Below are 27,770 nucleotides of genomic sequence, written 5' to 3'. Positions count from 1 at the left end.
AAAGATGAGATTTCCTTAAGGAAATCTCTCAATAAAGCTTATTTAATAATTATTTTTATCTTCTATTATTTTCTTCATGGTATCAGTGAGAAATCTTTAATAAAACTTCTTCAATAATTATTCTTATCTTCTATTATTTTCATCATGGTATCAGTAAGAATTCTTCAATAAAACTTCTTTAATAATTATCATAATATAAGTGAAAAATCTTCAATAAAATTTCTTTAATAATTATTTTTATTTTTTATTATTTTTAGCAATGAGAAGGTTAGTCGTCGTTGATAAAAATAAAATTTCGTTCTTATCTTCGTCGTCGTTGATATGTCAATAATCGATTGACTTAAGGAGACAAAGGAACAAAAGGGACTCTCGTTTCCCTTTAATGGCGAGGGCCACCGCTTGACATTTGACGTCCATCACCACCTTAGATGCTTGACATCAAGCGAGGTCGACGACAGAACAGCCTGGAGGGTAGGCGCCACCCTTTCTACATACTGGGCATAAGGTGAGGCCGATGAAGAAGATTTAGCCTCAACCATTCACCGGCAACCAGTACATGAGGCGCAAGGTTGTATCACCGTAGGTTGAGGTGGTGATCCGGCGCTCGGGAGATCTGATGCATCAACGTCATATGCATCTCCTCATGCCTCGAGCCGTACGGGTCTTTGATGATGGGAGCCTCCCGGAGAGGGTGGAGTCTGCAAAGTAGCGGCGTCATCGAGAAGTAACGGCGGATCTTGGCAAGATGAAACGATGGCAAAGGATGTTATCCTCGTTGCGTCCTCATCAGCATTAATGGTAAATGTCACCCCACGAGGGGCATTCTTGGAAGTTTGCCTGGCCTGGACGGAGCTGGTGGCAGTCGGATGTTCCACGGGGGGAGGTGGGGGGGGGGGGGGGGGGGTGCGGCGGGGCTTCTTAGCCGTCGTCATCACCCTTGTACGGCGTGAGGAGCGCTAGGTTTGTCCGCACAGATCCAAGACCCAAAACGGGGGGTGCGGCGGGGCTTCTTAGCCGTCGTCATCACCCTTGTACGGCGTGAGGAGCGCTAGGTTTGTCCGCACAGATCCAAGACCCAAAACGGGGGGTTCTTAATGATTTGTGCGTCAGCAGCAGAGCCGTGCAGTTCCATAGGAGGTTGCTCTGTGAGACTCGACCAGAACCAATGGGTGCACCGAGGAGGTCGTTGGGCAATAGTCATCCTCGTGACTGACGCAGCCACACAAAGATAGATTTGTCTGGAAGCCGACAGGCCTTGTTTAACAGGACGAGCAAAATCAATTTCCATTCAAAGCCAAACAAATCTGCCACGAGATAAGGTGGGGGGTTGAATCTACCACGTTCGAGCAAATCTCTCCGTAATATCTATAGCATATTGAAGAAAGGTATCTATTATCCTGCCGAAGATAGAGAGAGAGAGAGACAGAAACAGAAAGAGAGAGAGAGACAGAGGCGAGAAGGAGAGAAGGGAGATGGAAGAGCACGGGATCAGCCATCGGACGGTGGAGGTGAACGGGATCAGCATACACGTAGCAGAGAAGGGGGAGGGACCGGTGGTGCTGCTCGTCCACGGCTTCCCGGAGCTGTGGTACTCGTGGCGCCACCAGATCCTGGGCCTCGCCGCCCGCGGCTACCGCGCCTTGGCGCCCGACCTCCGCGGATACGGCGACTCCTCTGCCCCGCCCTCCGTCGCCTCCTACTCCGTCTTCCACATCGTCGGCGACCTCGTCGCCCTCCTCGATGCCCTCGCCATCCCTCAGGTCACATCGCCTCGTCTCCTTGCTGCTACAGAATAAGATCACGTGTCTGATTTCTCCAAATCTTCGTTTCTTCTCCTTTCGATCGAGTCGACGGCACAGAAATCAGCAGCAAGAAAATACATTCCTTTTGCTGCGCACAAATCACTTCCAATCTTCTTTTCTTTCTTCCAAGAAAAGAAATTACTTTTGATGCAGGCATAAACCACTTCCATTAATCGTGGAAGGAGTAACGAATGAACTCCAACAAAGCATCGAAAAGAACAAGAGTGGAATGAAATAGACGCCTCATAACTATGAGTACTTTGAAGATGATGATTTGGTTGGCATCATGTAATTTCTTCTCACCATCCAAATTGTTCATCCCCAGGTGTTCTTGGTGGGGCATGATTGGGGGGCACTCGTAGCATGGTACATGTGCTTGTTTAGGCCCGATAGAGTGAAGGCACTGGTGAACCTTAGCGTCGCGCTGGTTCCATTTATACCTCGAAATCCTGCAGGGAAGCTCGTGGAGTACTTCAGATCGTTGTACGGGGATGACTACTATATCTGCAGGTTCCAGGTCTGGCTCGTTCCTTCGTTATCTGTTCCATCAAACTTCTCTATGAACATAGTCCATAATAGATGTCACCTGATGTTTACGGGAGATGGGAACTTTGCAAGCAATCCGAAAGTTTGTCAATTGGTTCATAGTGTGGTGATGATTGATCAGTGCAGAATGTTTTGCTTATGTTTGAGAAGAAGTTGTTAGAGTAGACCTTTGAGGACTTCATCTTTCACGAATGACTGATAAAGGATCATTTGGTCGGCTGGCCATTGATGCAGCATTAGGCTCTTGAGGAATTGTCCGCTTTCGTCGATGGGCGTATCCGTATCATTTTGTCCTTTCATGTGAGCTCCAATATACGTCTCTGAGGATAAAAGAGACTGTATCTTTTATCATGTTTATTTTCTTCTTCCAATTTACATGATACATAGAGTTATAGTCTAACACACACATACACACACTATAGGTTCTCGGATCAAATACCATCTTCATCATTTACCCTTTATCCCTTTGTTCATGATTTAATACCTATGCGTAAATTAACAACATTTCTCTCCATGCTTTGATCATCATCTTTTTAGCATTCTTTTTCTTCTGTGCATAAACACTCGTACAAATGCAGGAACCAGGAGCCGTAGAAGCAGACTTCGATCGCTTTGGGACAGAGAGTCTCCTCCGAATGGTGTTTGCCTCTCGAAATCCAGGGCCTTTGTTGCTGCCCAAGGAAGCTTTTGTTCCTCTCGATAGGCAGATTCCATTGCCTGATTGGCTCTCGGAAGAAGATATAAGCTACTTCACAAGCAAGTTTGACAAGTCTGGATTTACTGGTCCTGTTAACTATTACCGATGTTTGGACCTGTAAGGATCCCTTAGGCCGGCTTTGATACTATATATCATGATCCCTTCGATGAGATGATGGATCCATCAATCAATCGAGCAAGTCCTATGAGACTAATTCTAGTGTTTGTTGGTGCTGGATAATATACTACTATTGGTTATATGAGTGAAATAATCGAATGATTGATGCAGGAACTGGGAACTGGGAGCACCATGGTGTGGGGTGAAGATACAAGTGCCGGTCAAGTTCATTGTGGGTGATCAGGATCTGACCTACCATTACCCAGGCATCCAGGACTACCTGCACGGAGGTGGGTTTAAGGAAGATGTGCCCATGCTGGAGGAGGTGGTGGTCATGGATGGGGTGGCTCACTTCATCAACCAGGAGAAAGCGCATGAGATTACTGATCATATCTACCACTTCATCCGCAAGTTCTAATCTCATTCCCTACGAGTGATCCAACTTTGTTCTGTGTGAGACCATGGAAGGCAGGTCACTGCTTTATGTTCTTGTTATTAGAAGAATAATAATTTGGAACGGTGGTGGATTTTATGAGAAGATAAATACCATCTCTCAATCTTTGTATCCATCTTTGTCTCTACCATTATTTCGGTAGCTAAATAATCATTTTCTTCTTCTTCTCTTGCTCGGCCTCTTTCCCTTTCCTCTCTCCCTCTCCTTCCTCTTCGCCCCATCAGGAGAAGTAAGAAAAGATGCAAGAAACAGATAATGTGACAATGGAGGAGCGACGCCGGCCTTCGTTCGTCTTGTTTGTATTCTTGAGCAAGGAAAGGGAGATGCGCACTGACAGCGATACAAAACGAAGCATTCGCAGACCAGCTCGGTCAAATGTCACTTACAGCAATGACAGGGCTTCAGACCATTTGTTAGTGTTTCTTTGACCCAATTGTTTCTGCAACACTTCACGTGGAAACTTCGATCCTGGAAAGTGATGTAAACCTGTCTTCTGACTTTGGCAAATTCGAAAAGGCAATCGAGTTGGCGGACGATACTGAATCGTTGAAAAGATTCTATGCAGGACTGTGACATGCAAACGCGGAGTCTGTGGCACGACTCCGATAGAATATTATTTTCCTTGCTTTCATCTACTGGTGATCGAGAGAGAGAGAGAGAGAAGGAAGATGGAGGGCGAAGGGGTTGCGCACCGGATGGTGGAGGCGAACGGCATCAGCATGCACGTGGCGGAGAAGGGGGAGGGACCGGCGGTGCTGCTGCTCCACGGCTTCCCGGAGCTCTGGTACTCGTGGCGGCACCAGATCGCCGGCCTGGCCGCCCGCGGTTACCGCGCCATCGCACCGGACCTCCGCGGCTACGGCGACACCTCCGCCCCGTCCGCCGCGGCTTCCTACACCGTCTTCCACATCGTCGGGGATCTCATCGCCCTCCTCGACGCTCTCGCCATTCCACAGGTGATCGACTTTGTCCCTTTATCCTCTCAATAGATCAACTATTAATTTTCATAGTATTTAAAATATAATTATCAAAATATTTTTGTTATGAGGATAAAAGACTTATCCTTTGCAGAGTGCTTATTATTCTCATTAATTAATATGTCTAACTCCTTTCTCTGGTAACATTAAAATTAAAATCCTTCGCCACTTATCCTTTGAATTTTCTTTTTATAATTATTCTCGTCAATTATTTTTGCCTATCTCCTTTTTCTAGAACATTAAAATCGAAGTCTGCAGATGAGCCAAGTAACCAATGCTAGTTATCTTCGTTGGTGTAAATTGGATTGTAGGTTTACCTGGTGGGGCACGACTGGGGCGCACTAATAGCTTGGAATCTGTGTCTCTTCAGACCAGATAGAGTGAAGGCGCTGGTGAATCTGAGCGTCCCGTTCATGCCCCGCAACCCTGCAGGGAAGCCCACACAGCACTTCCGGTCTTTCTATGGGGATGACTTCTACGTGTGCAGGTTCCAGGTAACATCATCTCGCGTCTTTGCCCGTCTTCTCTTCTCCGGACTGTCTCTCGCTGATAATTCGTTTCACCCGTAGGAACCTGGAGCTATCGAAGCAGAGTTTGCTCGCATCGGAACTGGAAAGCTGCTGCGAATAGTCTTATGCAATCGTAACGCAGGGCCGCTTTTAGTAAGCGAGGTAGATTTCGAGGCGGAGGTGTCGCTGCCGTCTTGGCTCTCGGAAGAAGACATCGATTACTTCGCGAGCAAGCTGGATAAGTCCGGTTTTACCGGTCCTGTTAACTATTACCGATGCTTGGACTTGTAAGCGCTCCTTGGCATGGTTGGTGTGTGTAGTAGAGCTGACGCAGGAACTCTTGTTGATGCACGTTACGTATGTTCGATGCAGGAACTGGGAGTTGGGTGCGCCATGGAGTGGGGTGCAGATACAGGTGCCGGTAAAGTTCATCATAGGTGACCAGGACATGACCTATCATTTCCCGGGGATAAAGGAGTACATACAAGGAGGGGGATTCAAGAGAGACGTGCCGATGCTCGAGGAGGCAGTCGTCATGGAGGGAGTAGCCCACTTCATCAACCAGGAGAAAGCGCCTGAGATCACCGACCACATCTGTGACTTCATCCGAAGGTTCTGAGGTGTTTGTTCCTTTGGTGCTCGATCTTTACAAGCTGAGTTCTAGATTTGGTGAAACTCTATCAAAACAGCAAATAAATGACCGTCTCCTTTGATTCAATATTTGTTCATCAATCGATGTTGTGATCGATGACCTGCATAAGACACCAATGGCTGATCCCTAATGTGACATTCCAGTATCATTAGATGCTCAACGATAATTGCGTAAGAATCATATCCATGCAGAAATAAGATTTTATTGCAGCAATCTGACTGATAGCCGAAATAGGAAGAGTATGGTAGATCCAAAATTCAATTACCATTTCTTTCAGCTTCATTCAAACAAAATAATCTAGTCATACAAGTCTCGAGGATCAACAATTACGAAACCTTTATTGACACAACTTTGCCACAAGTGATGCATCCACAGATCCAGTCCTCAAAATTTCTGGAACAGAGGCATTTTTCACAGATTTTAGCTCTTTCATACCTTAGCATCCTAGACGCTCAATGGTTTTTGGCGTCTTTGAACATCATAATGGACGTCTATTAAACCTGTTATGCCAGCTGTGATCTTTTGGCCGATCTTCACTGGGCCGACGCCCGAAGGAGTACCTGTGCAAACACATAAAGAGCACAGCAGAAAACATTACTTGCTTTTTACATAACATTGGCACCAAAATACTTAGTAACCTCAGTAATGACCAAAAGAGTTGGTCATCACATCAGTACCACTTGCTTTGTGCAACTATAGATCAGAAATTTTATAGTCAGTTGGATTGTCCGAATCATTTTTGCTAGATGTAACCATACACGAGGACAATTGCCGAGATAGATGCAAATATATGACCAGCCACACAGATGCAAGCTGACAACTTTTTCTTTTTCGTAACAGCAGAACACTTGCTAGACCAACACGCTGCTAAGTAAAGAATTGGATGCTTCATTTACGTACCACCAGCTTCTGCTTTCTTGCTCTTACCAATGATCTTAACTTATTTATCTTAATATATGCATGCAACTGCTTCTGGTACTTAATATCAAAAAACAATAAAGTTTGCTTGAGGACACACAATCTGAATTAGCCAAGATAAAGATACCATACCAGTTAAAATCACATCCCCTTCCACGAGAGTCATAATTGAACTGATATGGCTTACAAGAAACGGAAGTTTGAAGATCATGTCTTTGGTCGACCCTTTCTGCTTAATTTCATCATCTACCTGGATAAGATGTTGATGATTACATACAGAAAATTGCTAAGACAAACTAGTGAATAAATGAATGAGAGGGGGAAAAAGATAACCACCTTGAGCCATAACTCAAGATTGTTAGGGTCCACCACCATTGATCTGGGAAGCTGCATTGACAAAAATGTCAAAATACATATCTGCATCCTTACCATCTATGCTATGAACCAGAGGTAATACAATATAGACCTTTGATACAGATGCAAAAACCCAAGCTTGATTATACATGCAATAGCTACTCAAGCTTGCTGCCTGCTTAATTTTGTTTACTCATTGAGAAGATTGTAAAAAAAAATCTTGGTATACATTGAGTAACAATCAGTGATCTTATGAAAGAAAATTATGCACTTGGACCTTCCTATGCTTCAAATTGCATTTCTATCAATGTAAAAGATCCGACCCTTGTACCAATAGAATAGCAGGTGAATTAGGAGAATGTACCCACAGGATGAGTTACACAACCAAAAAATATACAATAAAAAGTTGAAAACAAAAGAAATGAAACAGAAAAGAACCAAAGTGACAAAAAAGGAAGCGGAAGCCAAGGTGAATTGCTTACAACTGCACTAATTGGAGTGAAGGTATCCTGCCCTTTGGCCACTGTCCAGGGGAGACCTGCTGACTGTGAATAACAAAATATTAATCTCTCAGAGTGTAACAAAAATTCTGTTAATCACTAATGTTTCAAACTGCAAAACCATCACATTAAGTTCATCATACTATCACAGCAATCCTTTTAACACTACAGAATTGTATAGCATCATTAAAGGAACTATAAGATGCCAAATGACTAGACCCAAATCCAAAGAAAAGTTACAGACTTCAAAGTGAAGGTTTGTGAAAAGCAAACTTCGTGATTAGCCAAAAGTCAGCAACAAACTTCAAGATAAGCAAATTCCTTTTTGAAGACATCCCAGGGACTTCGTGTAAACATCAAAGGCTTCCATGGGGACACAAAGCAAACATTTAATCAGTGATCTACATTAAGTACTTTTAATAACATAGAATATATATCCTGATACTAATCCAACCATCTCCCTTCCCCTTGCAGTGTGGGAGTCGCTTGCTGTGTGATTATATAGGATTCTGCTTTTTATGATTCTATTATAGATAGATAATAATTGACAAAAGTAACTGAAACAGACAAATTACTCAGAAAATAATAAACAAACTAGCACACTTGTTACAAAATTTAATGGCAAAACCTAAACACTTCGTGCTACGGAAAAGAAAAAAAGAAGAAGCTGAATTGTTCACCTTGGCAGCAGATTGGATTTCTCTTGCTGTCATATCCAAAGCAAGTGCATAACCTGAAATTGCCACCAGCGGTAAAGAAAAAAAAAGAAAAGCTAGCCACAATTTTCTCATAACACCAGCTCCAAGAAATAAAAATAAAATTAACACACTACGGTAAAAAGTGAAGAAGAGATTCAAACATCACAAGCGGATGGTCTTTTTAGTGTCACAAATGAACACCTGCCAGTTTAGACACATTAACATTAAGAGTCACATATGATGAACTCTTCATGATCTTTGTCACAAACAAACAAAGTGGGACTTCACATATCTAAGTATACTTACAAAGACTGTCTGTAAGCAAAGAATCTCAAACTTTACATGTTAAAGAAAAAATTACTTGTGGAACCTTCGTGCTGCTTCATGGATGTGTGTGCCTAAAGATCTTGTATTCATCTTTTGGCACTTTTGGACCATTAACCTATTTAGTGGTTATAGTTCTCCATTAGTCCAGTTCTTTTCAAACGAACTCGGCTTTGACTTTCTTCCTTCAAAATTTTCTTATAAAAAAGCGCAGCTATTAATGAGTGCATGGCCAAACAGTGTATAAGACAAAGGCTCTGAAATTCTAATGAAAGTATCAAATAAACCTAATCTCCATGGAAAAAAAAGCCAAAACCTAGCAAAGATAAGTCTTCAAGCGTCAATAGAATTTGATCCAATTACAAAAAGAAAACTGTTTCGAACCTTAGCTTAAAGAAGATTTCTTTAGTAACAAAAAGAAAATAATTTAAAATCTTCGGCAAGAGGAAGCCGAATCCAAGTCAGCCCCAAGGAAGAGATCCCAGTACCTCCGACGTAGTCCATGGCGGAAGCCTCCGTGACATCGCGGGCCTTCTTCCCGATGACGACGGCCAGCTCCACCTCATGATCCAGCGATTCCAGCGGGTGCGGAACCTCGATGGTGCCTCCATTTTGGAGATAAGACGAGGTGGGCTTCATGAACAACACCGGCACCTGAATCCAGAGCAAACCAATTTGATCAAAGAAAAAAAGAAGCGATCAAAGAAAGAAGAGAAGGGATCTTCGATCTGTAGCATGCGGGCGGGAAGCAGATCGAGAGGAAATAAAAAACGAGGAAGTCAAATTCAACAAGAGGGAGAGCAGGAGATGGGGCGGGTGGAGAACCCCACCTTGGGGACGGCGTTGCCGAGCTCCTTGGCGTGGGCGGCGTAGTTGCGCCCGACGGCGATGATCTTGGTTCCGGCGCTCAGTAACCGAGATGCCGTCGCCGCCGCCATAACTCGCTCCCCTTCTTTCCTCTTTTCCTCTCCTGTAGCGATGCGATGCGACCGTAAATAAAATAAAGTGCACTATATACAATATATACAATATATACATATGATTCTACATAGCTATATGTAAAATAAAGTGCACTATGATTCGACATAACTCTTCACGTGAGCATAAATACAAAACAACAATAACAACTAAATCATAAAATATCAATTATTTAGGACCGGTTAAATGGATCTTATATGGTCATAAAATCGCAATCATTAAGATCTAAAACATTGATCAAATTAAATAAAACATCGATGCTTAATGTAATGTTGCTTGCCAAGTTTATATTTCAGATTTATCAAAATCATATTAAAAAGTCTGGACTGATAGAACAAAGTCAGTAGTCAAATCATTAGGCAAGAAATTGCAAGTAGCAGTCATTCCAAAAGCTGCAGATCCTAAAACAAAGAAAATTGTACAGTCCAATAGTTGATCAGTCTCATCATAAAAAAAAGAAAGAGAAGAGATATGAATCCTATAATTAATAGGAAAGATCGGTTCATTTCTCGAGTAAAAGTCTTTCCAAATAAAAAGGGAAAAAAGGCTTTTAGGTTAACTTTGAAAAGGCCAATGTGAAGAATGGATCATAAAAAATGTAGATAACACAATCTTGAACAAATTCCAATCATGGAAAATGTAGGAAAAAAGACAGGCGCAGGTAATAATATGATTTCTAAACAAGTCATGCTGCTATAGATCACACAATTGCAAAATTATGACCACCCCTAAGATCAAACATGAAACCAGGAAACCTAAACCAGGTAATAATATCATGGAATAGAAAGTCCATGCTAGTCAAACATTGTAGTACACCAACATCCTCCTCAGCTCATCAAAATGAAATGAATGGATATACCTCTAGTAAAAGAACATATCCAATGCATGAGACTCCCGCCAATACGGTTAAATGCTCAAAGAGGTTGTCTTCGTGACTCAAACCTTAATCTCTTAAGTCACAAAAGAACAATCTTATCGTTGTATCAAGGCCTGCCCGCAAAAGTCATGGCAATTAAAGATGCACCTCTAGTCCCGAACATATAAGTCATGACAATTTCAAAGCGTAACCTAAGTAATCACAAAAGTTCACTTCCTATGTTATTAGATATGGCATGTTAAGAAGAAGTCTTGATGAATATAAGTAAGCAATGCAGAATTAAAGATGTCAACAGCGTAGGACATACTGTGTAAAGGTTGAAGGTCAAGCACTTTCACCCAACCTTGAGGATCCTCGCCTCGGATGTCCCCATGACCCTCGGTGCCGTCACAGCCAAAGAGAGCACCTCGTAGTGTCTCTTAGCATCCATCACCGTCACAACAATGACGGTGATCTTGTCATCCCTAACCCAAATGCAGAGAGTTGATACAAACACTTGTGAACCAAGAAGAAAGATCGGACCATACCTTCCGTGAAACTGATAAGCCCGTCGAGGGATACGGACGGCTGGTTAATCTTGCTCGTGAAGAGCCGTTCTCGTATCGCCGTGGTAAACTTGCTTCCGTCCTCCACGCTAGAAACCTGCAGAGCCGGTCAAAGAAAACCTCCAAATCCATCACAAGAACCAACAAGAAAAGTGGAAATGAGACCAATCCGAGCGGAGCTGGTCATAACAAGGAGCTTGAGGTAGACATCGTCGAACCTCGGGGCGGTGCGTCTGGCCTTCTTGCTCCGACCGCCGGCACCGAGATCGATACCCCCAGCACGAACAAGATCGACGAGACGAGAGTCGAAGGAACCCACGAAGAACCAGCGGGGAGAGATTAGGGTTCCACGAAGTGAGGAGGAGGGAGCAGGGTTAGGGCTTACCATGGCGGGGAGAAAGAAGAGCCTCCGGTGGTCTCGGATCGAGCCCTTTTAAAAAATGAGGAGCGAGGCGGGGCTTTCGAACGACGGGGCGGGATCTCCATTAGCTATGGGTCCCATAGTGGGGCCGGGTATGAGAGACGGAAAGGTAAGGAAAAGGGTATATCTTCCGTGTGATCTCCGGTCGAAAAGAATCGGCCGTGGACCGGCGATGCCCAGCTCACCAGATTGGGCCGCACTATCGGCCCGGCTCGATCCAGTTAAGGCGGCAGCCTCGGCGAGCCCAATATTATTGAGTTTTTTAAAGATAAAATACGACGATAGAAAGTAATTTAAAAAAGTAAAAAAAAATTCAGTACCACAAATTAAAATGCAGAAGCCGATTCAGAACCATCCACGTGTCACGCTTCAGATTCAAATATCAAAGCCAAAGTCCACCAGCGATGATAACACTATCTGCAGCAGCACAAGCGTGCCCTCAATCTTAGATCCTATGATAATATTACAATATCATTCAAAATCTAGCGCACAATTTAAGATGAAATTTAATTTCAGTATCAAAATAAAAACACTAAGTTAACCTAATAGCACATCATTGTGGGTGGATTACGTGTCCTTTCAAGACTTACTACATCCACCTGGTGCTCTTGAAGGACAACAAAGTTGTCAGTCAGCAAGCAAACATATGTTCTTTCCAGAAACCACAGCTGAGCTGGTCGCCTTTCTGCTATCAGAAACACCACGCATGTGTGTAAGCCAAAGGGAAAAAGGATGCAACGACATGGCAGTAAGTAGGCATGCATTTGTTTTATGTGAAGAGGAAGAGAACATGATGAGCACTTGCAAGAGACCTCATCCGACATAGACATGGTAGTGTACATGCCTCCCTCTCCTCTTCTCGCTGGAGTTGCATGTGTTGTTTCAGGTCATCGGCAAGGAGATCTCTAATGAATCAACCACGATAGCTCTCCTGTCTCTTTTGCATCTCTGTGGACAAGTCAGCAGCAAGAAACTTTTAGTTAGCAGTCCATTTCTGGGAACAGATGAGTCTCCTGATTCCTTGAGAAGAAGATCTCGTATGCTTCCTCACAGAACTAACTGTAGTTGACAAGAACTAACTCAAATAAGATGATCCATGGTTATGAGATCTTAATTGAGACTGTACATGGAAGCTTGGAGAAATACAAGATGCTGTTATAAATAGAAAATGAACAATTAGACTTTAGTTGTCATGTTCAAAATTAATAGAAAATATTCATTGAAGGAAAGGATAGGCAAAGCATCAGTGTTGCATCAGAACAGAGATATACTGCCGTAGAGCAACCAAGGGTGTGACACAGACCACAGTGTCTGCTTTTAGGATGAAAATATATGTTTCTCATATCAAAGTTTTACTAATCATGATCCTGTGTCTCAAAATGCAAATACTACGACGACGACGACATGTCGTAACGTTCTCATTATTTAGAATCGGCTGTATAGATTTTTCTTCATCATTAGGGTCTACAGAAAACAACATCCAATATCCTTACCTACATCATGAACATTCAGATATCTGTACATACTTCCTAATAAAAGTCTTTCATTTAATAATAATTGTCCCACCAAAGGAAGCAGGTGACCTCAATTATTAACAGTATCCAAGATTCTTATGACCACGCTCAATTACAACTGGCTCCCTCTCGCTATTTGGTGGAACAAAAACCTTTAATCAAGCAATTAAGGCCCCCTGTGGGACATGGGAGGAGGACATCTCTCCTTGCTGCAAGCAGCTGGCAAATTAGCTTTTAATCAAAAGGTTAATAAGAGCCATGGTGACCACCTTGGTGGTTGCAAATCCATGGATCTCCTGTGAGTCATTGAGCGGTGCTGAGTGATGGTGTTGGTGGTTGGAGAACTCCTCAACAGCACTGCAACTTTTGTTCCTAGAAACTGATGGGTTGGCCACAGAGAATTATGAGTTTTGGGGGCGCATATCACCTTGGGAGATGGTGCAACAGTGGATGCTTCACGTCTCCTTTTAGGCTTTGCAGGTTACTCACTCTTAAAGCAAGCAAACCATGGCCCTCTCCAGGTGGGTTTAGTTGCATGGCTAGGGTTCTTTTCTTCTCTTTAATCATGAGGTGTGCTGGCCAAATGCACATGCATGGTTCCATGTTATATGAAGCATATCAGAAGGAAGATGCATATCTGAGTTGATCATGCTGGGGAAGTCAACAATTTGAAAGGTGATATGTCATGCTACAAAATGAAGGCCTGTCCTGGACAGCAAGCTACCCTGGGAGATGATTTAATCTACCAAGATATTTCTTTTATGTAGATGCTATGTATAAAAAAGAATTGTGCATTATTTTGGAGTTTAATAAAGACTCAAAAAGGTCTTCTTAAGAAAGATGTTTCTACATAGAGTAGCAATCAAAATGAGGAGGGTTTAGAAAATGGAGCCCATCACTTTCCTTTCCTATGGAAGCCCAAGCTTTTTTTTCCAAGAGGACTGGAAGCAACTGAATGTAATCACACTCAATCATGTGGTTAGGACTACCAATATAACTCAGAAACCTAAATTATCAAGTTGTGAATCAAACTCGATATATGATCCGATTTTTTAAAATTTTAATAATGTAGAACTAATTGTCCTTTTCTTTTATTTTCATCTCACACATATGAATATTCAGAAATAAGAACTAAAAAATGTAAGTCCATGCATAGTCAGTTTTTACCACCTTGTGTTGATGCATGTAACCTAAAAGAGTACACATAACACTAACAACCAATGTGTAAGATCGTAGTGAACATTTAGGCTAGGAACAAATGATACCATTTTCACCCATATCATGATCGATTTTCTGAAGTCATAGTTTCAACTCAAGAAATTTTATGATCCCATGTAGTCTCAAAATATATTTTAGACTTTAGTAGATAAATTGCACAGTCCATAAAGCAGAACATGAGATTTAGACCTGATAAAGCACCCCTGATTTGGTATTTAAAATAACAAAATATTCATACAAGACTTCTACTTTGTCTACTTTTGGACTTGAAAGAGCATTTACTGGTTAAATTCGGTCAAATATGATAAAAATTGTTCAATCAGAGTTGAATACTAACAAGAATTCTTGAAAATTAATGACAGAAAACCTCGTGAAATATTGGTCAAAAGATTCAAAACATTTGAAATCATGAGGACAAAAGTTAAGTGCTCCAAAAACTTGATGGTGAAATATTGGTCAAAAGATTCAAAACATTTAAAATCAATCATGAAGAGAAAAGTTAAGTGCTCTAAAAGCTTGATGATACTAATGGATCACAGACAGCTACCGCTCATCTTACCTGTCCCGAGGATTTCAGCACTCTTACTTTTCTCATAGTGAAGCCTTCCTTAACAAGGTTATGCCCCATTTCTTTGATGCAAGCACACAAGTTAACATGTAGCTGGAATTGTTACCCATCACGTTAAGAAAGAAACCCTACATCTGCCTAGGCCTTTGAAAACAATTCATGCTTTTGGAGAGTGACACCATTCGGAATATGTGGGGTTCTCGATCTTGGGTGAAGCAAACGGATTTGAGACATGCTTCCTAGTGCCTCAATCCGATTAGTATCCACAAAGCCAATGGGAATACTTCTATAGATGGCCACTTCTGTAGACCACAAGGTCCCTACATCATTATCAAATTCTTGAAAAAAACTCCTAAATTTAGGAATTATAGCATAGCAGTTGAACTTTAAAAAGTACCTAGATAGTGCCCCTATTTTTTCAAAAAGATCATTTTACCTCTATCAACCATCAACCTCTATTAGTTGACTACCCCCTATCGCCTAGCCGATCATCCTCCCTTAGCTGCCTATGTCTCTGCGCGTGGCATGGCCCCACCAATTGCAACCCTCAGAGTATGCAAGCTAGTCTTGTTGGCTACGCCTACACCTTCACATGCGGGTTGGCCTTGCCAATCGCCTCCCTCCCCTCCCCTCCCCTAGTCAACGCCCACCTCCACACGTTCGTGAGCAGACCACGCTAATTGTACCCCCCCCCTCCCAATTACCTATGCCTCTATGCGTAGCTTGGCCTCGTCAGTCACCACTCTCTCTCCACCCTTAGCCTCCTATGCCTACACGCACGGGCTGGCCCCGTCAGCCACCTCCCTCCATGCGCATGATGCCCTACAATATGAAGAGAAAGTAGGGGCGATGGCATAGGCAACACAGGAAGGAGGTGATGGTGGTTTCAACGAATGCAAAGTAAAACAATTTTTTCACATGGTCAAGGATGCTATCTGAAAAATATTTAAAGCTGAAATGCTTTGCGAAAAAATCTCTTAGAGACTTTTTCTGATAATTTATCCCTATATATATATATATATATATATATATATATATATATATATAAAAGCACGTGTGCATTCCTGCCGAAACTTTGTGGAGTAGATGCACGGAGTTAGGCGTGCAGTTTTCTCCTTGGAGGAAAGCAGATCCTGTTGCGTGGCGACTGACAACGGCGTGTCATTTCTTCAAACAGCTGGTGGCTCCGAACTAGCCACATCCGAGGGCTTCCGCACCCCACCGTGGAAGGATACAACTCGTTGGTTCAGTTAGGCAGCGCACAGTAGAGAGTACCTCCTCTAATAGCGGCATGCATGTACTGGTCCAGAGGCCGCCATCTTCGTCTCATGGATACAACGTACATCCACAGGGGGACTTATCTCTCCTCCTCCAACAAAACAAAGGAAGGGATGGTGAGGGGCTGAGGTCCCACGGAAGGGTCGAAGCATGTGTCGTCCCCGCATTTGCCGGTCATGATCAGAGTTGGGTGACAAGCTCGATCCTTCGCTGTTGCCCATGCCACACGTTTGTACTTTGTTGGGTCTCCCTGCACATGACCGAATCCTAACCAAAGGCAAAATCCCCAAAAGAGAGGGCCACGTGTAGTTTGATGTGGTGCTCACTGTCATCTTCGCTGCAACATCTACAACCAAAGCTTCCTCCCTCTTGTAAAAACTGTCATAACATTTGGATTGTCATTATACATACCTGCAGTTAAGGAGTAACTATCGAGCCTCGAAGTGGATGGCAAACATGCGGTTCGTTATGCTATCACAATCAATGCACCTCACTCGAGTGGTCCTCGATCTGAACCCTCCTTCTCAGTGCTCATGAGTGCAAATCCAAGAATCATGCAACTGGACCGCAGGGTTCAACTTGTGTTAATCATTCATATTCTACGTGTCTGTGTACAGGCATGCAAGCAGAGCCACTACAACATATGGTGTTCGAGTCCGGGGACCAATGGGTTTGGAGATTGAAAACGAGAGGAGATTGGGAGAAGTCATCGGCTCACATTTTGACAGTGGGAGATGTCTGACCTTGTTCATGCAAGTGACGGGGGGGCCTACCAATATGTACTTGGCTGCCACTTTGTTGGATCTCGCTTGTCTCTTTGGTACTCCATGCTGTGGTGATAATAACTCGAAAAAGTAATTACAAGTTTTGAGCTTGGAGTTATTGTACTAGTCCACAACTTCAAGCACCTATAAATACACTCCCCCGTCTCTCTCTTCAGACAAGCTCTGCTCTCTCTCTCTCTCTCTCTCTCTCTCGCTCTCTCTCTGCTAGGGACGATTACTGCTCAAAATTGAGCTCTCTTATCGCCTCCGGCATTAAAAATGGTCACGGGAGATCAAATCCACAAGTGCCTGACAATTTCAGAGGTACTGCGCTCCACTCGCTAAGCTAAGAATATGATGCTTCCTTCTTCAGAAATCCAAAAAAGATTATAGACTGATGCAGGATGAGTGAATGTTTGGTAGTCTAATGTCTGTTTTTGGACATTTTCTTGAAAGTACTAATTTATATTGGAATTAAATTTTAAAAAAAAAAGCAATAGTGTTTCTGTTTCTTGAAAAGAATTAAGAGACATATAGCAGCTCATGTTCTCGATGGTAGGTATCGGAGGAGTTGAAGAGGATGAAGGACATCGGTCTCCCCATAACAGTCATCAATCTGGTGAGCTACATCAAGGGCATGGCGTCGGTGGCGTGCATGGGCCGGCTGGGCCGCCTGGAGCTCGCAGGCGGCGCCCTCGCCGTTGGCTTCACCAACGTCACCGGCTACTCGGTGTTGGCCGGCTTGGCCATGGGCATGGAGCCAATTTGCAGCCAGGCCTTCGGGTCCCGCAACCTTTCCCTGGCATCCCGGGCCCTTCGCCGCACCATCCTCCTCCTCCTCCTCGTCTCCCTCCCCATCGCCCTCCTGTGGATCAACCTCCGACCCATCATGCGCGTCGTCCGCCAGGACTCCGACGTCGCCCGTGTCGCGGCTTGCTACTGCCGCTTCGCCCTCCCGGACCTCCTCGCCAACAGCCTCCTGCAGCCCCTCCGCGTCTACTTCCGCTGCAAGGGCGAGCCGTGTCCCCTCATGTGGTGCATGTCGCTGGCCGTCGTCATCCACGTCCCCCTCACGGCGTCGCTTAGCTCCGCCATCGGCGTGCCCGGCGTTGCCATTGCCACGTGCCTCACCGATTTCAACACCCTCCTCCTCCTCCTGGCCTGCGTCATCTCCTCTCGGACGGCCGACGAGGCGGCGTACCTGCCGATCCCGAGCTCGCCCACGACCTGCTCTTCGTACAAGCCATGGTCGGAGTGGTCCTCGTTGATCCGGCTGGCGTTACCGAGCTGTTTGGCTGTGTGTCTGGAGTGGTGGTGGTACGAGCTGATGACGGTGGCCTCCGGCTACCTCAGCAACCCTCGCGTCAGCCTGGCCACCGCCGCCATCGTCATACAGACGACGTCGTTGATGTACACTCTCCCGACCACGCTGAGCACGTCGGTCTCCGCCCGCGTCGGGAACGAGCTCGGGGCAGGTCAGCCGAGGAGGGCTCAGACCGCGGCGGCGGTGGGCATGGGCCTGGCGGTGGCAGGCTCATGCATCAGCCTGCTGTGGGCCACCGTAGGGAGGGAGGCGTGGGGGAGGGTCTTCACCGGCGACGGGGAGGTGCTCGAGCTCACCAAGGCCGTCCTGCCGGTGATCGGGCTGTGCGAGCTCGCTAACTGCCCGCAGACGACCGGGTGCGGCGTGCTCCGCGGCAGTGCCCGGCCGTCGGTGGCAGCCGCCATCAACCTCTACGCCTTCTACTTGGTTGGGGCGCCGGTGGCGCTACTGCTGGCCTTTCGGCTGGATTTGGGCTTTTTAGGCCTCAGCCTTGGGCTACTGACGGCCCAAGTTGCATGCGCGTTGCCGGTGGTGTACCTGATCCGCAACATGGACTGGGAGAGGGAGGCCTCCAAGGCTGTGGACTTGGTGGGGAGCGGCGGACGCGCACTGGAAGGGGAATACGAAGAAAAGGCCACGCTCAAAGGAGAAGGGTTGCAGCCATGAGGAAGAAGACTATGCTTTGGATATGGGGACGAAGGATGAACTAATTAATGTATATAATATGCGATGTGTGCCTAACTATGTGATGCCATCATGAGGGCTGCTTCAGAAGCTGCGCGCAACCTTGAAGTGGCTATTAATTAATGAGAAGCTAATCCTGCGCCCCGACGTACACATTTCAAAGCCATGGGGTGGGTGGACAAGTAGTCCCAAAGACAGTTTCCTATCGAGTTTCCAAAGAACCTGCCACAGGAGTCCAGTGGTGGAGAATTGGGACCATGCCTCTTTCTTTGTTGAAGTTCCAAAGAGAATTGTCATGAGTTTGAAGTATGTTCCCAAGATAGTGGGGGACCATGAAGAAAGTATAAAGCCAACCCACATAAGAATTTCTCGGAGCTAGCGTTGTTAGGGATTGATGCAACACTATCTAGAAAAATTCCTCCTTAAAATTACTGCAGGAAACTCTCTAATCCTACGTATTTCAATCATCTCCTTATCCTCATTCACTCATTGCATCACATCTTGATTGTCCATCCTTACAGCCCCACTCATGATAATGAAACATGCAAAATGGGATGATGTGGGAGAGAAATGAAATGGCGATTGAGATGTGAGATGAGGAGAGTTGAAATGAGTGAATCAGAGCAAAACTCTCCAATACAAACTGGTGAGACTCCCAATTTGACTTTTTTTTTCAAAGAGAAATCAACAAAATACTCTCTCTCTCTCTCTCTCTCTCTCTCTCTCTCTCTCTCTCTCTCTCTCTCTCTCTCTCTCTCTCGCTCTCGTCGTAATTACAAATAAATATACAAAAATTGGAGTAAATATTGGCTTTGAACCAGAAGGTAAGTTATTTCGATCCAATTAACAAATGAACATCAGATGATCTAGTCTCCATTTCCCTTTCTTCTCTCTATTCCTAATTTTCGATTGTGATCGAACCTCATCCAACCCTTTAGTCACCTGCTAAAGCAGACATCCATCTTGTCCCTCTGTTCGGTGGGCAAGAAAGCCGCACAGAACTGATTTCTGCCTAGTCTTTGAGAACGATGGACCTATTTAAGTAGTCACCCCACTCTGTTTCTTTATGGTGGAGACCATGTTCTCTTTTCCTCAAAGAATAGATGCTTGTAGATGTGTTTACAATATAATAGGGCACAACATGTTCCTATAAGCATAGATGCTTGATAGCTGTGTTTACAGATTAAATGGAAGCAACATTGCAAGTAGGTATAACATCTTTAGTAGCTAACCCAACCAGTGTATTGAAGTTCCCTGAAGATGTAACGCACAAACGTATCATACCAAAGCTACAGGCAGCATCTCCCCCTAAGAGCCACTAGGCATCAAGTGGACTTGATCGTCTGAATACGATCACCCAATTTATATTGTATAGGAAAAGTATTGCTTGTAATTCTTTTCCTAGAGATACGATCAGGTATGCAGCTACCAATGCATACAAAAGGTGATTTTTTATAGTACAAGATTCCTTGGTTGTGTTGGTAATGACACCACTGTCCTTTGAGGCAGAGATAGAAGTGCCACGTAGGGAACAGGATCAATGGACCGTATCTGTGGGCCCAAACCCATCAAAGGGTGGCAGATGAGGGTACCACAACTACAGAGGACACGCGGAGAGCAGCGAGCACGACGAGCCAGTAAACCCCACTAATGCATGCGTCCTTGCGTTCCATTCACTCCATCTTTCTGATGCTCCTCCCATGCTCCCTTGCCTTGGCCTATTCCCACCTACTTAATTATCTTGATGGCGGATCATAGCCAATTCCCATCTAATCCTTATTCTTATGCATTTTACTTGCAAATTTCGAACTCTCAAGCTCATGTGATCATGAGCAAACGATCGTACTCAGGAAGAAAAATAACAACATTCACGACAGGGAAATGGGAACCATTTATCGTAAAGAAAAAGGAGCTTTATAGACCCTAACAAGATATCCTCCTTCACTATGCACGCTCAGCGAAGCGTTTCCATAGCTGTTATGCTGGGACACGTGTTGGCCATTTGGCTGTGATGGCTTGGTCACATGTCGACGTATTTTTTAAGCAATGGAGAGCAAATAATTTGGTCACAAAGGTAACTGCAAGAGCAAGGCATCTCCCACGCTGCAATGGTACATTAGTGCAGCAACACTGGTTGCTCACACAAGAGGAAACATGATCCTCGAAAGTATAAAGAATATAAATGAGGCAACCTACCAAAGCCAAAGTTAATGTGGATTGATATCTTATGAGAAAGATCATGGAAATCCGATCATCGTTACCACCGCCACGTGAAGCATCGCACATTATTATATTAACAATAGCATCGACGGTAAATCCCGTTCACCACAAACATCAGAATCTAAATCTTCTCATGTACGATGGATACTCTTGTCACCAGGGATTTCCATCAATCAAGATGGTATATATACGAGAAGTATAATAATTCTTCCGAGTTGGATTAATCTAAGAGTGGATTTCCAATTTAATATCCGGAAAAATCCAATAGTTGATCAGTGGAAAATAAAATCTGCAGTGGATCCTACCAGCATCAAATCTCTTTCTGCAATTTTAGACGTATGATAGAGAAACCTAACCCTAAAAATCAAGGTGAAAACACGCAGGAAATGCATTAAAACACAGTACAGAGACCACTAAAACCAGGTGCTAGTGATTTCCAGCTTGCATTCCCTGTGGCAAACCCCAACTATTTTGATCCCTATTCTTTTTCCAAGTGAAGCATCCAATCACAAGTGGGAGGGTATCAATCACTTACTAATTCGACAAGCTCCTCCGATCAAATCAGCACAAAGTGCATAGTCACTGCAATAGTTCACACTTTACGACACGGCTTCGACCATGCCCTAGATCCTCGTAGAAGCCTGCATTCCACCTCCCCGTGTTCCTGCGGTGCAGCAGACGCAGTCGTCTTCCTTTAAGTACCCCACCACTCCCCTCCACAACAAGAGAAGAGAAGGGAAGCCATCATACCACTAGTAGTAAATGGCGGGTTTAAGTGTTCTCTTAGAACAAAGGGCCTTCCCAAAATACACCCGGATCGTGAGCAAAACTTCCGTCCTCAAGAACTCTTCTCCCTTCTCTGCTGCTCCCACTTCTTCTTCTACCCAAGGAAGCACTTTCTTGGAATACTGCTATCTTTGCAGGAGAAAACTTCAAGAAGGCCAGGATATCTACATGTACAGGTCCGAAACAAAAGAAAAGTTTCTCTTTTTCAGTTCGTTCTGTTCCCGGAGTGTCCCTGAGTGGGTTATTCGGGGAACAGAAACACTGCTCTCTCTCTCTCTCTCTCTCTCTCTCTGGGGGGTTTTACTTAGCTGCTTTGACTTAATGTTACTTCAGAGGGGATCGAGCCTTCTGCAGCGAGGAGTGCCGGTGCCGGCAGATATTTATGGACGAGGAGAGCGGAAAGAGGGATCACTGCTCCCTGGCCGCCGCCGCCGCGGCCGATGGAAAGTACCGGGCCGGGCGCCGCCGGCCGAGGGCGGCCGCCGGCGAACGGGCGCTGGCCGGTGGGTTTGCTTACTAGTAGCAGGGTAGGGAGGAAGAACAGCAGTGGATGTTTTTTAATCATATTATGGTTTGACAGAATTACCCACCGTTTTTTTCTTTCTTTTTGGTCCGGGGAGAAAAGAGTGCACGTTTTAAGGTTATCTTGGTCTTTTTGTCATATCATCTAGTTGCTTTATTAGACAATCTATATAAAATAGACTAAACGGAGATGCCAGCTCACGAACAGTACATCTGTATCCATCGTGAGCAGTGTAACATTTTGAGAATATAAATGTAAAGAACAATATAAGTGTTGGTCACTCTTCTGAAGCTTCCTGCAGGTTAAAATACCCTCCTCGGACTGGTGTAATCCACATTTCAAGCCATTTAGTTCAAGATTGCCCTACTCTATATCAATGAAAGAAGCCTCAAAAGTATTACGATATCAACAAGTGTCTATCTACGTATCAGCACTACCTTATCCAAACTCGAAACCCAATACATGGGTGCACGCAGGATAATGAAAGCAACAGCTACTCGATGGTTAATCTCCTGCTGCCTATCTTTCCACTCAATTTTGCCTCTTTCTCTGTCACCTATCACTGCCACTAGGAGCATAAAGCATAACACCGATCGTCTACTATGTGACAGAAGTAGTAGATTAGAGTATTTGCATCCTAAATTTGGAACCATGTTATCTTGAATTGATCCTCGCGATCCATCGTCTGACGGATCCCAGTATCCATTTTTCGAGCCATCAGAATTTTCAACTTAGTTTTTCTTTGATATGTTGCGAGGAAATCATAATATAAATCTGGAACTTCTACTCTGTTTTGTCGGTTTCTGCTCATTGCAGTCACAAGGCTAACGATCCTACTTTCTACTTCTAACTCGGCATCAGGCATCAGCCATCAGCTTGAAGAGTCACATACTTCAAGAAATTAATGACTACCATCGCTTTAAATTGAATTGATGAGGACGTACCTTAGCAGACTCGTCTTGGAAAGCTCCAAAGCGGAGTGCACTGATACTGCATTTAACAATAGCCATGATGTTCCTGCAGGGCAAGTGTTAGCTCTTGATTGCAGAATAGACTCTTGATTGCAGACTAGAATACTTCCAACTTTTTCACATCCAATGAAGAGCCATGAGAAAGTCATCTAAGCCGGCTTAAAATGCGGAGATAACAAAGGCGAATGATGTTATTTACCAGCGCTGGATGTGTGGTGTCCACTTCGGGCTGCTTTTGTGGATATCTAGTTTATCATGCTTAATTTCAATTGGCACGTGTAACATTCTCAGTGACCTGCAAGCACGTATTTCACTCATTAGTCGTCACAAAATATAAGCAAAGCAACCGTTGTCATAATCTTAATGTGCGAAATTTCAAGCTTACTTTAGGGGACGCGGCACTTACTCCCACTAAACCGCATTTAAGAGCACTTCTAACATCCTATTACAATGTGTAATATTCACTAAACATGATTGATAACTTCTATTGACAAGCTTATTATCCATATGAAAACAAACCAAAAAAACCCGACTTGCAGCCGATTGTGGAATATAGAGTAAACTTGTGAAGAATTTAACCTGAGCTCGGAATTTGAAGATATCCTACTATAAACAAATTACACAGAGACTGCATAGTACCTCAAGTCAGTCATATACAGGTCCAGATTTATTGTCTCTTTGAATGGATTTTCAAATGCATTAAATAAAGTGTTTTATCAATTTGTATGAACAAAGCTTTAGCGAAGCCAGTGTCAATATTTCAGCTTATTCAAAGAGAATGGATGAAAGCGGCTTAGTAAAATATGAAAGGATTAACTTGAAGGATCATAGCTTAAGAAATATCTCAATTGATAAATTGAATTTTAAAGAAATCTGGCTGATTATCATGAAAATACTTTTGCTGCTGCCACAAGGTTTGAAGTTAGAAAGAAAATAAATGTACAGTTGTAACAGGATTGATTAGAAACAAAAATGAAATCAAAACATAGATATATGAGTTAGGCCAAAGGAAAGGCAAGGAAATGATTACTAGCATGAACAAGGATATCAACAATGATGTGGATGCATTTGTCTGTCTAAATCATCTTTGGAACCTTTAAAAACTAACACAAAAGAAAATGCATGCAACATAGAAGGCCTTCTTCAGGCTTTTCAGGTGGTGCAAGACAAGGAAAGATCAATAGACTAAAAGCAAAAAAGGTCTAGCACCTGCTTGATTCGTACAAATGTTACTCAAATAAGCAGAAAACTAGTAAAAATGGCCTAGGAAAATAATATTATAAATAAACATTGCTGGCGGCTCAAAGAGTTGCAGAGATTGTAATGGAAAGTTAATCACCTATGGTATGTGCTTAGGTAGATTAAATATGCATAGTCTTATGTGTTCAAGCATTCTACGTTTAACTGTAGTAGTTATACGGACTTACAAATGTAACATATTAATAGCCAGAAGATAATGGTCTGAGGAGCTTAATGAGCAAACATTATGGCACCAATCTACTGTAGAACAATGTTTCAAGGTAAATGAGTAGAACCATGCAAGTGTCAACATTCAAGATAACTTCTGAATATAATGGCCTACAATGAATATTCAAGAATCTAGATAGAAAAAATGAAGCAGACTGTCAAATTTATTAAAAGCCATCCTAGATTATTGTTTTCTCAAGATTTTTATTGTGATAATGAAACAACTATTCTGTATTTTTGGTAGACTTGGAATAGACCTGTGCAAGATAGAAGGCAAGGATAGGCATTGGAGATCAACTTAACCTTGCACAAATAGTAATCAAAGGCTTGATATTTACAAAAACTTTACTGAAACAGGGCAAGACAAGGGTTTACATCGTAGGAGAAAATGAAGAGCATGCAAAAATTTAGGATAAAACAACTTCCTAAAAAAGTTCTCATGGTAAAATATTCATATTGCAAGCGTCACATATGCTGACAGTGGATACATCATAGCCCTTGAACTTAATGTTGCAGTTCCAATATACAAATGATGCAGCATACTACAAAGTCATACAAGAAGATTATGTCAGTCAGCACAGGCATTCTGCAATGATGAATCCTAACAAGACAACCAGTTTGGGTATTGAAACATCAAAACCTGGGAACAAAAGCACCATCAAGCCATCAAGAAGCATATCAGAAGATACCATAGTTAATGAACCTCGGGTAACATTGCCAAACTTTTAGGCTTGTATACAAAATTCTTCTCATAAACATGATAACATGTTACAACTTGTAAACCCTCTATTATCTGATGAAATCGCCCACCAAAATCACAAGTGAACTGCAACCGCAGGTGTCTCTGTATCTAAGAAGTCAGATCAGAAGCAAACTCTCCAGGGATGTTCCATGATTGTGCATTAAGATCTAGAATACATGTTATGGACTTCGCACAAGATATGTAGATCCTCCTTATAAAGAATGAAAACCAAAATAACAGTATCTCACTAGTTGAATAACCGAAATTCTGCAATAATTGCATCTTCCTTGTCCATAGGGAGAATTAGTATACCGCTTATGAATCAATCAGAACAAGAACGCGGAAAGAAGATTAAAGAATCGCATATCATGAACTAAGCAGAACAAATCCACTCCTACTTATGCAATCAACGTACCAAGCAACTCGCAAGTGTATTCTTGCCCTAAGCAGATCATAAGAAAGGGAGAAAGAGAGCAGCAACAACAAGAACAGAATTCGGCATCAAGGGAGAAGAAAAAGCAACTCAGAGAACAGGAAGCGAGATGGAGAATCGGAGGGTGAGAGATACCTCCATCTCTAGCCCGCCATAATCTCAGCCCCAGCCTTTCCCTCTCCTCCTGCCTCTTGAAATGCGAGACGCTCCTCGTCGCGGCGGGCCTTTTAAAGGGCCGATCAATTACGCTTCGCCCTAGACATGGACGCTATTGGGCCCCAACCAGGCTGGCCTATAAACAAGTGACACCTTTCCCAGGTTTCTTCTGAAACAAATTTTATCCTTTAAATGTACCAAAATATATATAAATGTAATATTAGTATAAATTAATAAGCTTATTATTCACAGCTTCTTTATACTGTTAATAATTCTTTTTAAAACAATAAAATATTTTTTATTTTTTATCATTCTTATAATACAGATTATAAGATGAAGAGAAATATTAATTTTTAAGTCTATTTGTAAAATAAACGTTTAGAAATATTATTTTTTTAAAAAAATAAAATAAAATTTTAAATAATAAAGTGAGAGTTATAAATAGTAATTATCTAAATTAGAATCAATTAATAATTATATTTATTATGGTAGATAGTATTTTTTTTAATCTTATGTATCTCGGGGAGATGTTTCACATCTTTTATTATTTAAAATTTGAACTTCATATACTTTTTTATTTCTAAAAAATAATTTAAGATTCAATTTAGTACTTATAATCGGCTCAACGAAAAATATATATTAGTCCATACTTTCTATCTACGTGTAGATAAAATTGTATCTATTCAAGGAAAATAGTCATACTATAGACTTTGTGTATTCTGATGCATTTGTTTCATATTTAAATTCATAATGCATGATATGATAATTCATATTTCATATTTCGAAACATAATGAATAATAAACCTTAAATTTCCTTTTAAAATTTAAAACCATTACTTCAATATTTAATTTTAAAAGTGGCTAACGAACAACTTAGATTACTGATTAAATTTCAAATTAATTCACTAATGAGTCCAAAATTACAAAAAAAAGATTATTAATACTTTTCCCTATTGATGTTTTTAAGAGGTCACACACAAAAAAATCTTTCAAAAAATAGTTATCTATGTCTTTTCCAAATTAGGCTCTCAGTATCTTTGTTAATCAATACTATTTATCCTTAACCAGTGGTATTAGTCAACTACGCTACATAAAAATAATAGAAACATAATGTCCTTGCCACATGATCAGTACTATATATATATTAATCATATTTTTCGAAGACTCATATGACGTTATATCCTTCGAATTATAATTGTGGGGTCGACTATCATCAACTTATATACAAATATCACTTACATAGAATAAGGCCGGCCTTGTGGGGTCCACCTCTTTGCATTATTAGCTTTAAGGGTCGCATTAGCTACTACAATTTGCATGCAAACTATCATTGATAACATCAACAGGTCATGCCATCTCAAATCCTTTGGGGTTGCTTTCTACCGAGCTCGAGAGGCACACCACATTCTAACCTATCCCTCTATTCAACGCCCAATTTAGCGCAGTGCCGTGGCGCAAAATCCGTTGACCGGTCCATTGCGACAGCGTAAGTCAACGAATGAACTAAAACGTTGTTTCGTTGTCAAAACGGTGGCCGTCAAAGATGGGAAAATAGAGAACGCGAAACCAATATCTATTTGTCGGACCCAAAAAGGGTTCTCATAGAATTACCCACCTCACCTGTGATGCTGCATGTCTCCAATCACTAAACGGGTGAAGAAGTGGGGCAATGGAGAGATGTGGGTCCCGTACGGGCACTCTCAGGTCAACCCGTACGGGCACTCTCCAATCATTTTAATTCTTAATTGAAATG

At 42.8% G+C, this 27,770-nt stretch overlaps 5 protein-coding genes and 1 long non-coding RNA gene across 6 annotated transcripts; 4 read left to right on the top strand and 2 right to left on the bottom strand.

Annotated features, from left to right (window-relative positions):
- The first annotated feature begins 1,337 nt into the window (after positions 1-1,337).
- Positions 1,338-3,729, top strand: LOC135633312 (uncharacterized). Its single transcript, XM_065142638.1, has 4 exons — positions 1,338-1,760; positions 2,128-2,319; positions 2,927-3,162; positions 3,334-3,729. The coding sequence occupies exons 1-4, from the start codon at positions 1,473-1,475 to the stop codon at positions 3,578-3,580; spliced, it is 963 nt and encodes a 320-aa protein (XP_064998710.1). The 5' UTR covers positions 1,338-1,472; the 3' UTR covers positions 3,581-3,729.
- A 506-nt stretch (positions 3,730-4,235) lies between these two features.
- On the top strand, positions 4,236-5,820 carry LOC103978952 (uncharacterized). The gene is made up of 4 exons (XM_009394925.3): positions 4,236-4,572; positions 4,905-5,087; positions 5,163-5,389; positions 5,475-5,820. Exons 1-4 carry the CDS (start codon positions 4,285-4,287, stop codon positions 5,719-5,721), a joined length of 945 nt encoding a protein of 314 aa, XP_009393200.2. The 5' UTR covers positions 4,236-4,284; the 3' UTR covers positions 5,722-5,820.
- Positions 5,821-5,999: 179 nt separating this feature from the next.
- LOC135633313 (probable acylpyruvase FAHD1, mitochondrial) lies at positions 6,000-10,728 on the bottom strand. The gene is made up of 8 exons (XM_065142639.1): positions 10,711-10,728; positions 9,379-9,518; positions 9,037-9,202; positions 8,207-8,259; positions 7,509-7,571; positions 7,009-7,059; positions 6,805-6,922; positions 6,000-6,314 (listed from the first exon to the last, which is right to left on the bottom strand). The coding sequence occupies exons 2-8, from the start codon at positions 9,484-9,486 to the stop codon at positions 6,199-6,201; spliced, it is 675 nt and encodes a 224-aa protein (XP_064998711.1). The 5' UTR covers positions 9,487-9,518; positions 10,711-10,728; the 3' UTR covers positions 6,000-6,198.
- A 146-nt stretch (positions 10,729-10,874) lies between these two features.
- On the bottom strand, positions 10,875-26,077 carry LOC103978954 (uncharacterized). The gene is made up of 7 exons (XR_010494957.1): positions 25,997-26,077; positions 23,419-23,514; positions 23,193-23,265; positions 12,182-12,317; positions 11,912-12,054; positions 11,167-11,786; positions 10,875-11,045 (listed from the first exon to the last, which is right to left on the bottom strand). It is a non-coding gene; the product is annotated as an uncharacterized LOC103978954 (long non-coding RNA).
- Positions 16,909-19,087, top strand: LOC135633311 (protein DETOXIFICATION 55-like). The gene is made up of 2 exons (XM_065142636.1): positions 16,909-17,035; positions 17,271-19,087. The coding sequence occupies exons 1-2, from the start codon at positions 16,991-16,993 to the stop codon at positions 18,699-18,701; spliced, it is 1,476 nt and encodes a 491-aa protein (XP_064998708.1). The 5' UTR covers positions 16,909-16,990; the 3' UTR covers positions 18,702-19,087.
- LOC103978955 (FCS-Like Zinc finger 15) lies at positions 21,677-22,528 on the top strand. Its single transcript, XM_009394928.3, has 2 exons — positions 21,677-21,901; positions 22,059-22,528. Exons 1-2 carry the CDS (start codon positions 21,702-21,704, stop codon positions 22,243-22,245), a joined length of 387 nt encoding a protein of 128 aa, XP_009393203.1. The 5' UTR covers positions 21,677-21,701; the 3' UTR covers positions 22,246-22,528.
- Positions 26,078-27,770: the final 1,693 nt, after the last annotated feature.

Source organism: Musa acuminata, chromosome BXJ3-3 (assembly GCF_036884655.1).
Source record: "Musa acuminata AAA Group cultivar baxijiao chromosome BXJ3-3, Cavendish_Baxijiao_AAA, whole genome shotgun sequence".
NCBI lineage: Eukaryota > Viridiplantae > Streptophyta > Magnoliopsida > Zingiberales > Musaceae > Musa > Musa acuminata.
Note: the sequence above shows the minus strand (reverse complement) of the source record. Positions and strands in the feature narration are given on the sequence as shown.